Below are 19,073 nucleotides of genomic sequence, written 5' to 3'. Positions count from 1 at the left end.
TAAAAATGCATTTATAAGTTTACTTAATTTTCATAAACAGGCACATAAGCGAAGAATAAAGTACTAAAATAAAACACATTACCAATACTATAATATAGTACTTCACTTCTGTCACCTAAATCTGTCTGTGAGAAGCAGTCCAGAAACTAAAACTGTTTATGAATAGATTCTATGAACTTTTTAACCAACGTGTCTTTAATTCTGTCAGTTGATTCCAGTATTTGCACATTTTGTTGCAGCAGTACAAACATTGTCATAGCATTTGAATAATCCATTGCTTCCCAGAATGATGCTGTGACACAACTGATGAGTCCTGCACTTGGTTAAATAAGCTCAAAGTCCAGGATGTTGAAAAATGGCCATTTATTGAAAGAAAACAAGCAAACAAAATATTCAGCTATACCTATATATTGTCTGTGGATGAACTACAGGATCCATAGGGGTTTCACAGACACACCATGCTTTCAGGAGAGGAAACCTCTGCTATAGTGTCTGAACTGAGCCCAACCATTTCCCCTACCCACCTTCCATCCAACTGTAGCCAAGTTATCTAGCCTTCCTGAGTACTTCTCCTCTCAGAAATCTGTACTCCTGAACACAGTCCCTGGGTATAGATTTCCCTCAGAAAGTGCAATATTCACAAAATAGCTTAAAATATACAAGGGCTTACCCAAATTCTTCACATTTTGTGTGTGGGGGAAAAGGAAGGGGGAATTCCTGCCCAATCACTCATTGGTGTTCCATTCTCAGGGACCCTAAAACCAAAGAACAAATACAGAAAAGTCCCAACTACGATCACCATTGGACCTACTGTGTGTATACATTGAGCTGTCATCAAATCTAGAGTGGCCAGATATCCTGATTTTATAGGGACAGTTCCAATATTTGGGGCTTATTCTTATATAGGCACCTATTACCCCCCATCTCCGTCCCGATTTTTCACACTTGCTATTTGGTCACCCTAATCAAATCAGGCTTCAGTGACACCTGTGCAAGCCCAGTGACTTCAGTGCAGTGTGCACATGTAATGATTGGAACACAGTTAACTGTTTAGTTGCTGGATGTACACACTGAAACAGACTCCAGCACCCTCTCTCTGAGCTGTGTTAGTTCTGCAGGGCTCACAGGAGCAAAAAGCAGTGAAAACCTATTTTTGTCCACCAAAGGCAGCAGATATGACTCTGAACGCCTCCAGGAAACAGATCTGTTCAGGAAGAAGATGCCATTTTTCACAATGTCTCTTTTCAGAAAAGAACCACACTTTGACAATACAACTATGCAGTGTTTTTAAATAAAGCATCAACAGAGCTGACTCTTTGGTGAACGAGAATAGAAAACAAGTTAAAAGAAAAATAAATCAGCTGATTTTTACATCAGCCTTTTTCTCCAAGAAAACGACTTGCCAACAAAATTGGATCAAGTTAAAACTGTGGAGCCACCACTGGGCGTCATTAGAAGATATAAAGAAACGTTGGAGGAGATAAATAGAAACTTGAGTAGGATGGAATCCAGAATAACGGAACTGAATGAAAAGATTGAACAAGTGAGTGACAAAGTCAATCAATTACAAGGCAAAAGTGATTTCCAAAGAATAGGCTCTGTGAAAACAACACAGAGAAAGAAAATAAACGTGTTGTTGTCTCAGTAAGTGGCAGGCTCCAGCAAAAGTAATCTAACAACTAACTACCAACTTGAGCCATTCGAGAATCCAGTCTGGACATATAATATTTGCCTTTCTGATATGGAGGAAGGGTTGGATGGAGTTGAGACTGTGCAAGGAGTTCTCCACTGCTCCAGAACAGGGCTATGTTTAAAAGGCATAACTGAGCCCTAAGAATTAATGTGTATTCTTGCAGCTGTGGAGTGAAATGAAGAGCTGGAACTAAAGAGAATGTGATATAAACAACATTATGTTTGGAGCCTTTTCCAAGCTGGCTGTGGGTAACACCCTTTCCTTGCAATGTTCTAGAATCTGTTTCTGATAGCACTGATAAGCAGCATGTTGGCCTGTTCAAGGTTGTCAGTAACGTTCGGAGCAAGAATTTCTGTCCCAGAAAACTCTGTTTAGTAGCATATATTTTGTGTAAGTGAACGTTCTGCGCCAGCCAGAGTGATACCAACAAGTATGTTTCCTGTAGCTCAGCCCCAAGAGGATTGTGCTAGACAGAACTAAGTGCAATAGTGCTTCTGTTTACTATCTCTGTCTTTCTACCGTCTGGCTGTTTTTTACTGCCACCATCTTCTCCATCCCCTTGCACTCTTTATCTCACGCCTCTGCCTTGCCATGCTCACTGCCCTGATTTCCCCAGCTCTGTCACTCCCTCTGCTTTCTCCATTTGACCTGTGTATGACACATTCTCTTGCTTTTTCCTTCACAGTTTCTTCGGTAACTGGAGTGGTGACATGTTGTGAGGCAGGTCAGACAAAGGCACTATCCCAGGGCAGCTTCGGTTCCAGCAGGATGGAGTGCTTCCCCACAATTCCCAGCCCTCCACCCATTCGTAGGGCCAGCCTTCCTCTCAATATGACCTTCAACCCAAACAATCATATTGTTCCATTGATGCTGGACACTCCCAACAGTGAATGTAGCCCATCCAGTCAGGAAAGCAGCTCCAGGGAGGTCCTCACGTACAGCTTCCAGAGTCAAGGGTATGGGCAATGAGACATTCTTCATAAGAGAGATTGGGAAAGCAAACTTTTAGAGGGGTTGGGGTGGGGGAAACTGAGAGGGACTGGAGAATGCTAGAGGACTGAGAGCTAGGATTAGGGGTGTTCATGCAAAGAGGGGGATGCTAAGAGGAGAGGAAAGGAAAAGGAAGGGGGATCCAGATGAGATTATCTGTGTGCATGGTGGGAGGGGGGCCTAAGAATAAGGAAAGGGAGATCTTTTAAGAGAATGCAGTTGGGATTAAGATGTGTGTGAGAAAGGGGGGATCAGAAGTGCAGAGAGTGGGAATCCTTGAGGGAGGATACAGTGGGGATTGGAGTGTACATGGAGTGTGGGGAACTTGAGTATAAAGACACCACCCCATTGCTTCAACTTCACATCTGCTGGCATGTTTTCATCTGCTCTTGCCTTTGCCTTTGCCTTGTGCCTGGGTGTTGGGGAGCCAGGGTAGGTGTCAGCTGGGAGTTGGGAGCCAGGGGAGGGTTTAATAATTATTTTCAGCACATGTTCCTTTAATGGTTCCTCCCCTCCCAATCTGTGAACTGTTTGTCTCCTTGCACTCCACAGTGTCAGCTCACCAACCTCATGCAATTACCCTGAACAGCTGGAGCCCACAGCCAATTTAGAGACCCCATATTATCACTACAGTAACCAGCCTGGAACCTACCAGCTGCCCCAGTACCCCCCGCAGCACCAGCTCTCCCAGTTCCACCATCTTCCAGTCCCCCTTGCCAGCAATGTGCTGCCCAGTGTCCGCCTTACACCTACTACACCCAGTGAATCCAATTCAGCTTTCTTCACCTTGGCTGGCAATAGTGGGGTTGTGACCTACGGAGCGGCAGGTGCCTCACGAGGGTATTTACAGCACCACCTAGGGGGACAGATCCTGTTACAGCAGCCTGCTGGGACCTCAGGTGAGTATCCCCAAATCTATCGGGATCCCATTCACTTCAACCCTCACGGGTTACTAATTGGCTTAATAAAGGACCAAAATGTGCAGCAATTCAACTATAACCGTGAAAGGGAAAAGAAGGAAGAGAAACGTGTATATAGAAAGTGACACTATAGCTCCCTACCTCCTTACTACCCAACTCTCTCTTTTTGAATTCACTGAATGATTATTAAATTTGATCCAAATATTGTGAGCTCTTGGGACACATATCTTGGAGTATACTGTACTTTTAAGAAAATACAGTGTTTGAAATAGATGGCTAGAGATAGATTGGTATCTAGATGCCGAAAACAGGCTCCTTATCCTGTTGGGCCCCTTCTGAAGCCATCTTAAAAGTATGTATATGGTTTGGGGGCATGGGGAATGAGGTGCTTAGAGGTAGAGCGGTCTGGTGGATAGCGCATGGACAACGGAGTCAGGACTGTTTTTCCCCCTGGCTCTGCTGCTGACTAGATTTATGACCCTGGTTAAATTACTTCAGGTAATTGTTCTCTGAAATGTAACTGTAAAAATGGCATCTTTGGGCTCCGTGTTTAATTTGTCCCAATAATTTCCATATCATGATCCATTTACAAGTAAAACAAGATGTTTCTTTTTCAAACAGCCAGCCTTGCAAACTCAGCCTCAGATCTGAGGGCTAGGTTGGGTTCTTACCATCCCATGCATCATCACAAATAATAAAGGTTCTTCAGGCTAAATACTGCCCTTAGAAGTATCAGCACAGTCCCGTTGCCTTCAGTGGGTTTGCACAGTTGTAAATTATGGGAACCTAAGCCCTGACCGTGAAAATATTTACACCCATGTTTAATTTTAAGCAAGTGAACAGTCCCATTGAATTCACATGCACATAGTGAAGCACAGGTGTTCGCAGAATTAGGACCATTTCTGTTGATGGTGCACAAGAGGGAACAGAAGCCAAACACCGTCTCTCCAAGCTGACTTGGCTCTGCAGGGCAAACAGGAATGCAAACAGTAAAAACTTATTTTTGTCACTTACGTCACTGAATACACTGGAGGAACAGACCTCTTGGATGAGAGAGTGCCATTTTTATGTAGCCACTCTTCAGATTAGAATAACATTTTAATCATTCTGCCCCTCAGTTTTGCCCTCCTGTAAAGTGTGCACTGCATAAGAACACTTATTATGCTGCAAAGCACAAAGTTAACCTTTCTCTTACTGCAGTACAGTGCTTTGTATTCCTGTAATGTTGTTTTGCATTGAACACGCCTTACTGTGGTCCCAGAAATGCTGCATTTTTAGTTTGGACTCTCTCTCCCTGACAAGGGCGAGCTTACTCTGTTTTTGCAGGTAAATCACTTTGAAATCCTCTAATGAAAGGTGCTATGTAAGTAAAGCATATTATCCTGCTTTCCTTGTCTCTATCTGTCCCTTCTAACTTCTCTGCTTTTTTTCCAGGAGGTATCACTGCCTACCAGGCTGTCCCCTGGAATGAATTCTACATGCAGGGACGTCCATTCTCCAATCAGCTTTGCACTCGAATGCAGTTTTCCAGCACTGCAGCAGGACGTTACTCCACAGAGCAGGCTCCCTATATTCAGAACCCTGGTATGATGCAGCCCACTCCCTGTTTCCTCCAGCTGCCCAAAGGGACAACATCAGGATCTGTGGTATTTACTGAAAAACAAAGGGCAATGCCAGCACCAGACCAGACTTCATATCAGAACCACCAATTGCAGATTGCACCAGCTGAAAGAGAGGACCCAGAGAGCAGCAGCAGCAGTGTCACCAAGGAGGAGGAACGTGCTGCTGGTAATTGAAAGGCCTCCTGGGCTTTGCGGTGGGGAAAAGGGGATGAGGAAAGCATTGCTGAGACTGGCAGACCCCCCCCAGATAGACATCTGAGACCAGAACTGTGGGGGTGGTTGGGATGGATGGCCACTCCTGGGTTGCTGTCTCAGAAAGGTCTCTGGAGGCAAGGGGAAATTACACCGGATGTGGAATCTGTGATTGTTCCTGTGGCTGGGAATATGGGGCAGCTGCTCATGGGTGATCTCCTAGGTGGAAAGTGATGTGAATTTGGTGCTGGGTATTTAAAGATCAGTCCTGTGTCTCTAGGGGCACCCCCTTCTTGGTATTCTCCTGACTGGGGTTCTGAAATTGGGTCTGTGGAGGAGTGGGGAAGCTTTGTGTCCTACAGGCTTCTCAGATTGGTCTGTTCTCTGGAGATATGTGACTGCACCTGGGTGATAGTCCAGATGGGCTTCAGAGGAAGGTCAGTTTGAGAGAGTGCAAGGGGGAATCCTCTATATGACATCTATTCTATGGGGGTGATCTGGGCAGCCACGCCTGGCTGATTACTTCAAAGAAGCCTTCCTCTGGGGAGAGCTCATTAAGAGAACAAGTTTGCAACACTATTATTTTTTAAATTTTACTTTTCAAACATTTTTAAATTTTAAAAAAGCGGACTGACTTTATAATTGGTCAAAAATCTAGGGGAAAATCTCATCAAACATTTTCTTGGGTTTTTTTTTTGTTTTGTTTTATTTTTCAGGTGGGTTAATTTCTAATTTTGAAATGACAAATTTTTGAAATTTTAAAAAGTTTGAACCAACTGTGTCTCTGGTTCACTTTTCCACAGGGTGTTCTGAGATCGGTCTTTCTTATATATTTCTTCTTTCAGATGACAAAGAAGAGAATACGAATTGACTTTGCACTTTGAAATAAACAAGCAGGAAAGGATGTTGTTGTTATTATTATTATTTATTAATAAACACTGCACTATGAGAGAAACAGAGGAAAGAAGAATTAATATTATTTGCAATGGAAGTACTTTTTTGTTTTTTTTATTGTTGCCATGATTGTTCTCCTGCTGAGGAAAGAAGCAGTGAAGTTTCAATCAATAAAAGCTTCTGGTCTCTGCTTTTTGCAAATCTCCTGACTTTTGAGTTTTACTAAGAAAGATGATCTTGGTTATCCTAAAGAAGGTAACAAGGACTCAGTAGACAGGGGTGACTGGAAACCAGGATCCATTGGTTACAGATGGCGCAGAAAGGAGAGTCCTTTGGCTGGAGTAACTAAAGCTTAGGGAGCTGTAGAACGTGAGGAGAGGGCTCCATTGGGTACCCAGAATTCAGAAGATACTGGAAGATGACTCCAGAGTGGGTAAGATTCTGGGGATACAGATGGGGTAAGGTGGGTTGCAGACCACACAGAAAGGGAGCCCCAGGGAGAAGCTAGTATAAACAGTGCAGATAGAGGAACTCCATGGGTTTAACCCAATTTCACAGGGTCAACAGAGCAGGAGGGAGAATGGGGAGCCCAGTGCTATCCTTATGGTGTTTGTTTATAGCAACATTTAGAATTTTTAGAAAATAAATTATTGTTGTAACCTGATGCCCCTCCATTCATAATTCATTTAACATTCCCACGGACTTAGTTTGATGTGGCTTTGAATGTCTGTTACTAAACCAAACTAATCAGGGTTAGCAATGAAGGATGGGGGGATTTAAATATGCCCGTCTCTGCCTGCACACAATCCCTGACTGTGACCCATCAGTTTTTGAGGAAGAATAACTTTGATAAAAGGGGATAGTGGAAGATGATGGGGAAAGTCTAAACTGGTATGTCTTGCATTTACATCTATATGCTGTCAGGCTCTGTCTCAGTTTAATCTCTAGTAAAATATTCCATAGCCAGGGTCCTATTGCTGTCCTTGCTTTTCCCCTAGAACCTGTGAATCTTGTTCTGGAAATGTCTACCTGCATCATCCCTATGGAATATAGTGGTTTTAGTGAGTTGCAGGTTATTATCTTCTGAGATACCTGGCTAGGGTGGGGCAAAGCACTGTGCAAATTCAGACTAGGGCCTTGAATTCAGTCCTAAAATGGATAAGGAGACATTGGAGGTCATGGAGGACTGATACAATGGGTTAAGTTATGCTCAGTAACGAATGGGCAGCTGTATGCTATATGAGTTGCGGTTTCTATGTGAAGTTTTATCTTCAGCTGCAGATGTGTGCTGTAGTCTAGCCTGGAGGTGACAAAGGTGTGTATCACAGTGCTAAGGTCCTTGTGAAAAAGGAGTGTGTTGTCCTAACAAGCTGAAGATGGCAGAGGAATGTTCTTTCCCACTGGTACAATGTGTGTGTCCAGGAGCAACAAGGAGTTTGACCCTGAGGCTTTATATTAGACTGATGGTCTCAATCAAGGGTGAGGCCCATGTTTTGTAAAGTGGCCTAATACATATGCTGAAGAGGCTGGATTACTATATTGAACCTTGTGGGATTTCACATTGTTACAGTTCTTGGTTAGAACTCTGTGGACTCTCTGAAAGGAATGTTTGGCCCTTCTTCTGTCTCCTATATATCATTCATTATCTGTTTATGGCTGACGGTACTGAAAGCTGCTGGAAGATCAAGCCATGTAATCAGGGATCCTACGTATTTCATGAATCTCGAGCAACAGAATTTACCAGTGTTCTACAGCAGACTCTTACGTATTCATTCTAAAGAGCAAAAATGTCTAGCCTCTCTGAGTATGAAGAAAAAGAGAACCAAGTGTAAACTAATTCAGTGGTCAGCAGACAGCCTAAATCAATAACTCTGGGAGATTGTGAATGATAGCTTTTCACCATGTAAATGTTAGCTCTGAAGCCTTGTGCTGACAATGACAGAAGTAATCTTTTTAGACCGGTGCTGTTTTTGGATCCCGGTTGGACTGATGGACAGAGTTGTAGGACTAAGGCCTGCCAGAAAGCCAAACAGAACCAACAACAGAAAACCGTGTCCTATCTGCCTCTACTCTAAAGAAATTTAGTTATTTTTGTATGGTAAACATTTTATTTGTTGTGTTTTGGATGTTATATTTCTGGTATTACAAAGTCCTTGCACACATACCCTGTCACTGTGACATTCCTAGTGAAACCGTGATTTAGGGAGTTAGACTCAGAAGACTTAATATGTGACCTTTCTCACAAAGATTTGTCATTAAATTATGCAAGTCAGTTTCTAGAACAAAAAAGGGCATTTCTTCAAAATTTTGACCGAAATTTGGCAATCCTCAGAATGATTTGGATGAAAGTCTATTGCATTTACTTTTATGTTCATATCCTAAATTAGCCAAGTTTCACTTGGTTGCACATTTTCAGATAAAAAAATTTCCACATACCTAATCACAAATAGGTGTGATGTTCGTGCATCTGGAGGTGAGTGTGTACCCTAAACAGTATGTAGAGGGCTCAATTCCTCCCTAGTGCAGCTCCACTGACTTTCTTTGAGTTAAACCCAGGGTGGTCTAGCCTACTATGTGTACAATATAACTTCACTGAGATCTTAAAATCCCATCACTTTCCACTGTAATTCCATATATCTACCTTCTCCAAGATTTGTTCTAAGAAGTCACTAGACTAGAATTCAGTACATAAAATGTGGGGTTAACAGCATAGTACTGAGGTCATTTTCAAAGAAAATGGTTTTACCAGCCTGGATTTATTTAATGGCAAATGTTATTGGTTTAAACTCCCTGTGTTCTGCTTACAGACTTTCATCTAGGATACAGAAAGTCAAGCTGAATGCTCAGATTTGTTCACTTCTGTTTAAGATGACAGGGCCATAGTCAGAATCCCTTATCTTATTGAAGGCCTGTGTTTCCTCAGCCGGTATTAGACATAGACAGGAATTGGCCTGCTTCTGTTTGATTAACATATCCTGTACTAAGCATGTTAAATATAATGTGTTAATAAACAACTTTCCAAATGAGTCATGAGCTGCTTGCTATTTAGAAATGGAGCAAAATGGAAACATTTTCATTTACAAATCAGGAGCAATTTTTTCCCTCTAATTAATAGAGTGATTCAATAGATGGAAAGCCAAATTCTGGGCTTATGTATTTGTTCAGGACTTGTGTGCTATTGTAAATGAGAGCAGAAGTTGGCCCAGTATGAATATCCACTACCCTCCCCGCTGGCATAATATAAATTAGAGAATTTTGTTTGTCAAGTTCCCCATAGCAATGGACTGTTCAATTAAATATTACACTTAGGTAGTAGTCCTTAGGGTGACCCACCTTAGGATGTATATTTAATCATTAAATCTCTAAAATTGTGCTTATGCTTTTAAATTGTAGGCACAGACATTCAAATATGCTTCCATGACATACAGTAGAACCCTTAGTTTATGAATTAATTGGGGATGGAGAAGTTCAGAACGTCATAAAATTGAACATCTCAAAATTACAGTGGGTACAGGGCATAAGCTGCAGTCTGGTGCACTCCGTCGCTTTCTTCTTGTCCTTCAAACTGCTGCAAAGCCATTTCCACTGCATTGGAACATGACGGGATGGCGACTCGTTCTTCATTGCTGTCACTTTGATTATGTGATTATTTTTTTCTGTTGGGGAAAGTGGTTCATACAAGTGGTTGTTCGTAAGATTGGTGTTCATAAAATTGAGGTTCTGCTGTCTATTAATCTTCTTTGTGCACATCCAACAGCTTAGTCAGCAAGTGCATATTATTCCCTCCACACACATCATAGATTCATAGATATTAAGGTCAGAAGGGACCATTATGATCATCTAGTCTGACCTCCTGGACAATGCAGGCCACAGAATTTCACCCACCCACTCCTGCAATAAACCTCTCACCTATGTCTGAGCTATTGAAGTCCTCAAATCATGGTTTAACGACTTCAAGGTGCAGAGAATCCTCCAGCAAGTGACCCATGCTACAGAGGAAGGCGAAAAACCCCCAGGGCCTCTTCCAATCTGCCCTGGAGGAAAATTCCTTCCCCACCCCAAATATGGCGATTACCTGAACCCTGAGCATGTGGGCAAGATTCACCAGCCAGATACCCAGGAAAGAATTCTCTGTAGTAACTCAGATCCCACCCCATCTAACATCCCATCACAGGCCATTGGGCCTATTTACCATGAATAGTTAAAGATCAATTAATTGCCAAAATCATGTTATCCCATCATACCATCTCCTCCATAAACTTATCGAGTTTAATCTTGAAGCCAGATAGGTCTTTTGCCCCCACTGCTTCCCTTGGAAGGCTGTTCCAGAGCTTCACTCCTCTGATGGTTAGAAACCTTCATCTAATTTCAAGTCTAAACTTCCTGATGGCCAGTTTATATCCATTTGTTCTTGTGTCCACATTGGTACTGAGCTTAAATAATTCCTCTCCCTCTCCGGTATTTATCCCTCTGATATATTTATAGAGAGCAATCATATCTCCTCTCAACCTTCTTTTAGTTAGGCTAAACAAGCCAAGCTCCTTGAATCTCCTTTCATAAGACATGTTTTCCATTCCTTGGACCATCCTTCTCTGTACCTGTTCAAGTATGAATTCATCCTTCTTAAACATGGGAGACCAGAACTGTACTCAGTATTCCAGATGAGGTCTCACCAGTGCCTTGTGTAACTAAAACCTCCTCATCTCTACTGCAAATACCTCGCCTGATGCATTCCAAGACCGCATTAGCTTTTTTCACGGCTATATCACATTGGCGGCTCATAGTCATCCTGTGGTCAACCAATACTCCAAGGTCCTTCTCCTCCTCCATTACTTCTAATTGATGTGTCCCCATCTTATAACTAAAATTCTTGTTATTAATCCCTAAATGCATGACCTTACACTTCTCATTATTAAATTTCATCCTATTACTATTACTCCAGTTTACAAGGTCATTCAGATCCTCCTGTATTATATCCTGGTCTTTTTCTATATTGGCAATACCTCCCAGCTTCGTATCATCCACAAACTTTATTAGCACACTCCCACTTTTTGTGCCGAGGTCAGTAATAAAAAGATTAAATAAGATTGGTCCCAAAACTGATCCCTGAGGAACTCCACTGGTAACCTCCCTCCAGTCTGACAGTTCACCTTTCAGTATGACCCGCTGTAGTCTCCCTTTTAACCAATTCCTTATCCACCTTTCAGTTTTCATATTGATCCCCATCTTTTCCAATTTAACAAATAATTCCCCATGTGGCACCATATCAAACGCCTTACTAAAATCTAGGTAAATTAGATCCACTGTGATTTTTTTTTTTGTCTAAAAAGTCTGTTACTTTCTCAAAGAAGGAGATCAGGTTGGTTTGGCACAATCTACCTTTTGTAAAACCATGTTGTATTTTGTCCCATTTACCATTGACCTCAATGTCCTTAACTACTTGCTCCTTCAAAATTTTTTCCAAGACCTTGCATACTACAGATGTCAAACTAACAGGCCTGTAGTTACCCAGATCACTTTTTTTTCCTTTCTTAAAAACAGGAACTATGTTAGCAATTCTCCAGTCATACGGTACAACCCCTGAGTTTACAGATTGATTAAAAATTCTTGCTAATGCGCTTGCAATTTCATGTGCCAATTCCTTGAATATTCTTGGATGGGGATTATCTGGGCCTCCCGATTTAGTCCCATTAAGCTGTTCGAGTTTTGCTTCTACCTCAGATATGGTAATATCTACCTCCATATCCTCATTCCCATTTGTCATGCTACCATTATCCCTAAGATCCTCATTAGCCTTATTAAAGACTGAGGCAAAGTATTTGTTTAGATATTGGGCCATGCCTAGATTATCCTTAACCTCCACTCCATCCTCAGTTGGAGCCATCAGTAAGAAAAGAAATGAAGGTAAAATCATTTTCTTCTACAGAGAGAGAAGACCTCACTATGAGTTGAAATTCAGTTTTCTGGCACTCCTGAAGTGGAGTTTCCCACTTATGCTTCTACCAGCTGTGCAGGCTTTGCTCCACTCTACTCCCACCAGAGCCAGCAGGGGAGGGAAGTGGCCTCCCTACCTGCAGATGTGCCATGGTCAGTGGGGAAATAGCACAGATCTCTGCACATGTGCATAGGGACAGAACATTGTGCAGAGTCCTAGTGCTTAAGTTCCCACAGACACTGCACCTCAGGGGAGGTTTTCATGCGCAGAGCTGGAGTGTGAATAAGCACAGGGAAATTCCTATGGTTTGTAGGGAAATGTTATGCAGAGTAGCTCTCCTCAAGGCCTGCACCTTCCTTCATATGCCTTCATCATAGAAACAACAGAGCAGCTAAACTTCCGAGAGTTAACACTTTTGGCTTAGTTGAGAAGACAATACTGCTTTTCCAGGCTTCTTTAAGTTTCTAGTAAAGTAAGTAGCATTAGAAAGGATCAACATTTACCCTCCATAGTAGTTCAATTTCCCATGGTATCTGCTGCGTCTCTCATTCTAAGTATAAGGAGTACCACAAATAGCATGGGAAACTCAGCTATTGCTGGATGATACATCACTTAGATCAATGATGATTGTCTCTCCAGAATCATTTATAAACGTACAGAGATTGCTCTGTGGATATGGCCTGGCACATGGTGAAATTAAGAAGAACCCTGATTCATCATTTAGTCTCCCGGAATGTATGTGACAGGGTCCCCGTGGTACATCCTGGACTGTGGGGCTGTTGAGCCCTCCAAACCCACCAACCTGGGCTGCCTCTCACGCTGTGATGCTGATGTCAAGCTACAAACCTCTGATAGGCAATGCACTTACACAGACGTCCACAGGCAGGGGCATACCCAACTGTGTTACATGCATGATCTTCCAGCCACTCATGAACCATTAGTAGAGGGGCTCTAGCCAATTGCCCCCAGTTTCTCAGCCTTGCACCCCAGAACTGTACCATCTTGCACTGGTCAGAAGCTTGGCCAGTGTAAGTTCATTGCTTAGTTTGCCACTTCTTCAGAGGAAAGTAGACATGCACCAGTCTTTGTAATTTAAGATGATTCCCCATGCACTTCAACCAAAACACACTGTTTTAGATAAAATATAAAACAGATTTATTAACTGCAGAAAGATAGACTTTAAGTGATTATAAGTGGTAGGCATAAAGGTCAGAGAGAGTTATCTTAAAAACATAAAAAATAAACACATTCTAAATCTGAAAATTTAAGTCTAAGCAAGAATTGAATCAAACGGCTTTTCTCACTCTAACAGATGTTACAAGCAGGTTACAGATTCTCAATACACAGGCTGGGACTACCTTCCAGCTTGGGACCAAACTTCCCCAGTTCAAAGCCTTTGTCTTCCAGATGTGCTTCCAGGTGTTGAGAAGGGAGGGAGGAGGAGAGAGGCCAAGTGATGATGTCACTGTATCGCCTTTTATATCTTCTTCCAGCTGCTAGAAAGATCCTTACTCTGATGTGGAGGTCAGGCAGCGCCCATTGGTCAAGCAGTCTCCATTGTGTCCGTGCCTTTTTTGAGATGTCTCTGGGATAGTGGATTGTGTGTTGATGAGCCATTAATGACCATCTGGCTATTGATGGCTACTCCTTTGTTGTAATTGAAAGGCTGGTTGTGGTTGTTCCCAACCTCACAACTAGGGTGACCAGATGTCCCAATTTTATAGGGACAGTCCTGATTTTGGGGTCTTTTTCTTATATAGGCTCCTATTACCCCCCACCCCCGTCCTGATTTTTCACATTTGCTGTCTTGTCACCCTACTCACAACATATTTCAGTTACACATATAGCAATATTTCATAGCATCACATACAATTATAGTACATACTATTCAACAGGATATTAATGTTCAGCAGATCAAGACTTTTAAAATGATACCTCACAGGGAATACTTTGTACAAAACATATCCTAATCATATCAGTGATGAATGTGGGGGTTCCAGGGTGCTACTTTGAGGTCTCAGAGTGTCACAATGTACATTCATTCTTGCTCTCAGCAGGCTAAAGATGCTGAGCTAGTGAGTTCGCAAGGACTTTATCTTGACATGAGAGGAGCAATCTAGGGTGTTAAGCCAGTAACCTCACAAAGGCCCGGACCTTGACATCAGCCTGGGAAGCTATGGGCGCTGACCAGGGAGATTCAGAGAGGCCTGTATCTGTGCATTATCACAGCAAGACATAGGCAGGTAGCCAGTAACCTCACAAAGGCTTGTGCCTTGAGGTCTGCACAGCCATCACGCTGAGCACACAGTAAAGACTTTCTCTTTACTGCATGCTTTTACAGCCTGGTACAGGTGCTTCTATAATAATTCATGTGTGCGTGTGTTGGAGAGCTGCACCCTTTTTCTGCTCAGTGCAGTAGGAAAGTCCCGTCCCCGCCCTTTTCCAGTCCTGGGCTCAGGGGGAGCTCAGCTCCCCTACAACTCCCCTTCTTCCTGCCTCTTCATTGACTGGTGAGACCCTGAAACTGAGGATCTGTGGGAGGAGTAGCCAGGGGTGCTGTTGTCTATCTGGGGAGTTAATGTGGTTGCAGACTTTCCTCCCAGGAAGAGAGAAGAAGAATTATCCAGTGAGGAGTCCCCTATCGGCCTCCTCTCTTCTGCAGGAAGCTCTTTCCCCCTGCTCAGGACCCGGCTCTAGGCACCAGCAAAGCCAGCAGGTGCTTGGGGCAGCACAATTCTAGGGGCGGCGTTCTGCTTGGGCAGTTGCTTGGGGCAGCAAAATACTTAGAGCCGGCCCTGCCCCTGCTGCATCCCATCTCCCTCCCTGTTGGGGAGAGAATGAAAGGGGCAGAGCTTGCTGCTTCCAGCCCTCCCACTCTTCCAGGGTCAAAGGGAGATCCTGCGCCCCACCAGAATTCGGGGGAAACAATGACCTTGTCAGCTCCTCTTGGGGTCACAGGCTCCTTTTAGATACATTTATTCTCTTGTCCCCATTCTCTTCCTGATACCATGTCCCATCCCAAAAGATGAGGTAATGTCAATGTCACATCACTGCATGATATCAACACACATGGTGGCATACAACCACTAGAACAGGGGAGATGCCCCAACTGTTTTGATTTGCTTTAACCCCTACAGGAAAAGGTGTGTGTGTGTTGGGGGGGGGGAAATAGGGAAGGGAAGTGGTTCAGGGGAGACAGAAGAACAGGAATGGGTATGGGATGAGACAGGCATGAACAGGTGCATTCTATGACCCCATTGCACTATAACTAGATTCCTGACTTCGGGAGCATGTTCACCACAACTGATCACAGCTTGTTTTGTGTCTACACCGCAGCTTTTCTGCCATCACAACTGTGTCTGTGCATCTTCACTGAGAATAGCACTCTGCATGTGTTTTCTTGTGTACATTCTGAGAATGTCTCCCCCAGTGCCGCAACAGCAGCAGCTGCCCACACTAAGGAAGGTGAATATGTGACAAAGCACTTGACTTTGACAGTTCACGTTGATTAACTGTTTCAAATCTCTTGTTAATAATAACACCTAGCTCTTATATGGTGCTTTGCGCAGGTAGATCTGAAAGCACTTTACAATGAAGGTCACTAGGATTTTACAGATGGGGAAACTGAGGCAAAGAGAGTGGAAGTGACTTGCCCAAGGTCATCCAGCAGCAAAGCTGAGAAGAGAACCCAGATCTCCTGACTCCAAGTCCACCACTCTAGCCACTACTAGTCTCTCTACAGTATGTGATTTAGGTACTAAGCTTTATATACCCTTTTCTCTGCTTAATTGCTCATTAGTAGCCAGTGCTGTACACCACTGGCTGCTTAGGGCCTGATGTAAAGCCCACTGAAGTCACTGGGAGCCTGCATGGATGGATGGAGTAGCATTTGGACCTGTAAATTAGTTTTAATTTCAGCCATCGTAGAAAAGAAGAAGCCAAAGTAAAGAACTGTAGGGCTACAAAAACCCAGGCCTGGCCAGAGCACAGCCCTATGCAAAGTCCCATACCCCAAAGTGGAAGTGTTGTGGTGCCCAGAGCAAATTTCCATAGGGATCCTGGGATATCAGCATAAGAGACATCTCTGAGCTGCAGCCACCCGGCAGAGCTGACAGGAAGGATTTTGGCTCTGGAGTGTAGTGAAAGCTGGCATCTAGCAGCAGCGGCCACACCTCCTCCCCAGAACTGAGCTGGCACATCAGGAAGCTCTGCCTTCTCACATTTTGAAAGGCACCTTCCTGTTTTGTAACATTTCCCAGCAACAGAAGAGTACAGACCCTTTGCATCCTCTGAGTAAATGGAAGATACAGTCTTGTGACTGGGCTCTGGAGCAAGGCTATACAATGCATCTGCAGGCATGTTCTCTAGGATGATTCATTTAGTTAATGATTTACAAAGAAAAAGCTCTTTGTACACAGATGGCTGAACACCAGCCAACATAGTCATCAAGCAAAAATCTAACTGACTGCTTTTTCACTAGGCTCCATGCCCTTGTGAGTTCTTAGGAAGTCATTTCATTTGTTTGAAGTGTCCTTTGAGTGATTAACAGCAGTTAGAAGCAGGTGAGTCAGGGAAATAGATAGAATTTTTTCTGCTTGTGTCAATCTGGGGAAAACTTGTCATAAAGCCAGATATCCACTAATGTCTGCATGGCCAATTTAAAATGTGGTTCTGCTCTGAAAAGTGAACGTCACAGAGGCACCATGTTTATGGTCTCTTAATCATTTCCATAGCAAATGTGTTTGGTTTACAAGCAAACTACGTCTTTTCTAGTTGCCTGTGAATGTTGCTTTGGAGTAATGAGTCAAGCTGGATTCTTTTGTCATTGGGACCAGTAGTAAAGGGTCTGTAGGCTCCATCAGGCTCTCAGTGACACCTGCAAATTCTTGTTACAGAGTTTTACTTGTGTGCAACTGTTGGAAACTCACTAAACAGTTCTGTTGATGGTAGACAAGAAAGAATAGAAACCAGCTCCCTCTTTCTGAGCTGTAATGTGAACAGGATTTACGTGGTCAACCTAATTCAGCCCCTTTGTGTGTATGCATTACAAAACAGTCTTTAATTACATGATCACATACTCTTTCTTTCCCAGAGGACCCTCCTTCATTTAGCTAGTCAATATTTTTTTTTAATCTTTCTCATGCAGTGTGTGGCCTATGCCTTTATTTATTGCACATAATCCAAACCCTGCTCTGAATACACAATTCTTAATTTCTTTGTGGATGTTTCAATGATGCTCATCATTACAGTACCTGAGTGCTTCACAAACATTAATGAATTTGTCTTCACAACACCCCTGTACGGTTAAGTGGCATCATTATCATTATCCCCATTTTACAGGTGGGGAATGAGGCACAGGGAACATAAAGTCAAAAGCGTGCACTAATTTTGGGGGGCCAATTTGAGACACCTAAGGCCTGATTTTTCCAAGTACTTAGCATTACACAGCACTTTCTATGTTCAAAGCACAGCTCTCATTGACTTCAGTTGCAGCTGTGAGTGCTCAGCACTTCTGCAAATCAGTCCCGAGAGTCTCAAGTCAGGCACCCAAAAAAGGAGGCACACACAATTAGTGACCACCTCTGAAAAGTGTAATTTAAGTGCCTTGCCCAGCATCACATCGGAACTCTGTGGCAGAGGTGAAGATAGAATCCAGTTCTCCAGGGCAGCATTCAACTACCTTCTCCATGAGACCCTCCTTTCTCTTCCTGCAGTCCCCTGCCTCACACCAAGTGGCAGGATCTGTTGCCATGTCAGGAGGACAAGGAACCCTGGTGGGTCAGTATGTACTCCTCTTTGGTTCCATAGGCAGCTGGGGATATTAGCTGGCAGCTTCCTTCATGGAGCTGCAATCGTGGGTGTGTGCCTAGGGAGGCCACCTCTCTGGTTTTGAGCCTGACAGTCCTCTTTTGGGGTGGTTTGTCCCCTGTCCAGCACTGGGACAAAACCAGCTGTGCTTTTATCAGGTATCGGACAGGAGATGCCATTTTTAAGAGCATACCCCTCTGCCTCCTTGGGCATGACTTCAAATGTACCTCAAGCATATATGGTCATGCAGCAGGGGCAGGGTCCCATAAGAACAGTCATAGTGGGTCAGGGGTTCATCTAGCCAAGTACCCTGTCTTCTGACAGTGGCCAATGCCAGGTACTTCCAAGGGAATGAACTGAATCATAGAACTGGAAGGGACCTCGAGAGATCATCTAGTCCAGTCCCCTGCACTCTAGGCAAGACTAAGTATGATAACTGATTAGGGCATCTCCATCCTTAGAGTTTTTTAAGGCCCAGCTTGACAAAGCCCTGGCTGGGATGATTTAGTTGGTGTTGGTCCTGCTTTGAGCAGCGCGTTGGACTGGATGACCTCCTCAGCTCTCTTCCAACCCTAATCTTCTATGATTCGTCTATGATTTTATGAATTATCAAGTGATCCATCCTCTGTTGTCCTCCCAGCGTCTCGCAGTCAGAGGATTAGGGACACCCAGAGCATGGGGTTGCATCCCTGACCATCTTGGCTAAAAGCCATTGATGGACCTATCCTCCATGAACTTATCTCATTCTTTTTTGAACCCAGTTATAGTTTTGGCCTTCACAACACCTCCTGGCAATGAGTTCCACAGACTGACTGTGTTGTGGGAAGTACTTCCTTTTGTTTGTTTTAAATCTGCTGCCTATTGATTTCATTGGGTGACCTCTGGTTCTTGTGTTATGTGAAGGGGTAAATAACACTTCCCTATTCACTCTCTCCACACCAGTCATGATTTTATAGACCTCTGTCATATTCCCTCTTAGCGCTTTTCCAAGCTGAACAGTCCCAGTCTTTTTAATCTCT

The 19,073-nt window shown here is 43.4% G+C and overlaps 1 protein-coding gene across 2 annotated transcripts; it reads left to right on the top strand.

The window, feature by feature from the left end:
* The first annotated feature begins 2,381 nt into the window (after positions 1 to 2,381).
* LOC125630356 (homeobox protein NOBOX-like) lies at positions 2,382 to 6,321 on the top strand. Of its 2 annotated transcripts, XM_075120955.1 has the most exons (4): positions 2,382 to 2,649; positions 3,236 to 3,582; positions 5,038 to 5,391; positions 6,263 to 6,321. In XM_075120955.1, exons 1-4 carry the CDS (start codon positions 2,462 to 2,464, stop codon positions 6,286 to 6,288), a joined length of 915 nt encoding a protein of 304 aa, XP_074977056.1. In that variant the 5' UTR covers positions 2,382 to 2,461; the 3' UTR covers positions 6,289 to 6,321. The 2 variants fall into 2 exon arrangements, 1 of the variants encoding a protein (XP_074977056.1); XR_007354643.2 differs by lacking the exons at positions 2,382 to 2,649; positions 3,236 to 3,582 and adding an exon at positions 4,738 to 4,929.
* Positions 6,322 to 19,073: the final 12,752 nt, after the last annotated feature.

Source organism: Caretta caretta, chromosome 1 (assembly GCF_965140235.1).
Source record: "Caretta caretta isolate rCarCar2 chromosome 1, rCarCar1.hap1, whole genome shotgun sequence".
Taxonomy (NCBI): Eukaryota; Metazoa; Chordata; order Testudines; family Cheloniidae; genus Caretta; species Caretta caretta.
Note: the sequence above shows the minus strand (reverse complement) of the source record. Positions and strands in the feature narration are given on the sequence as shown.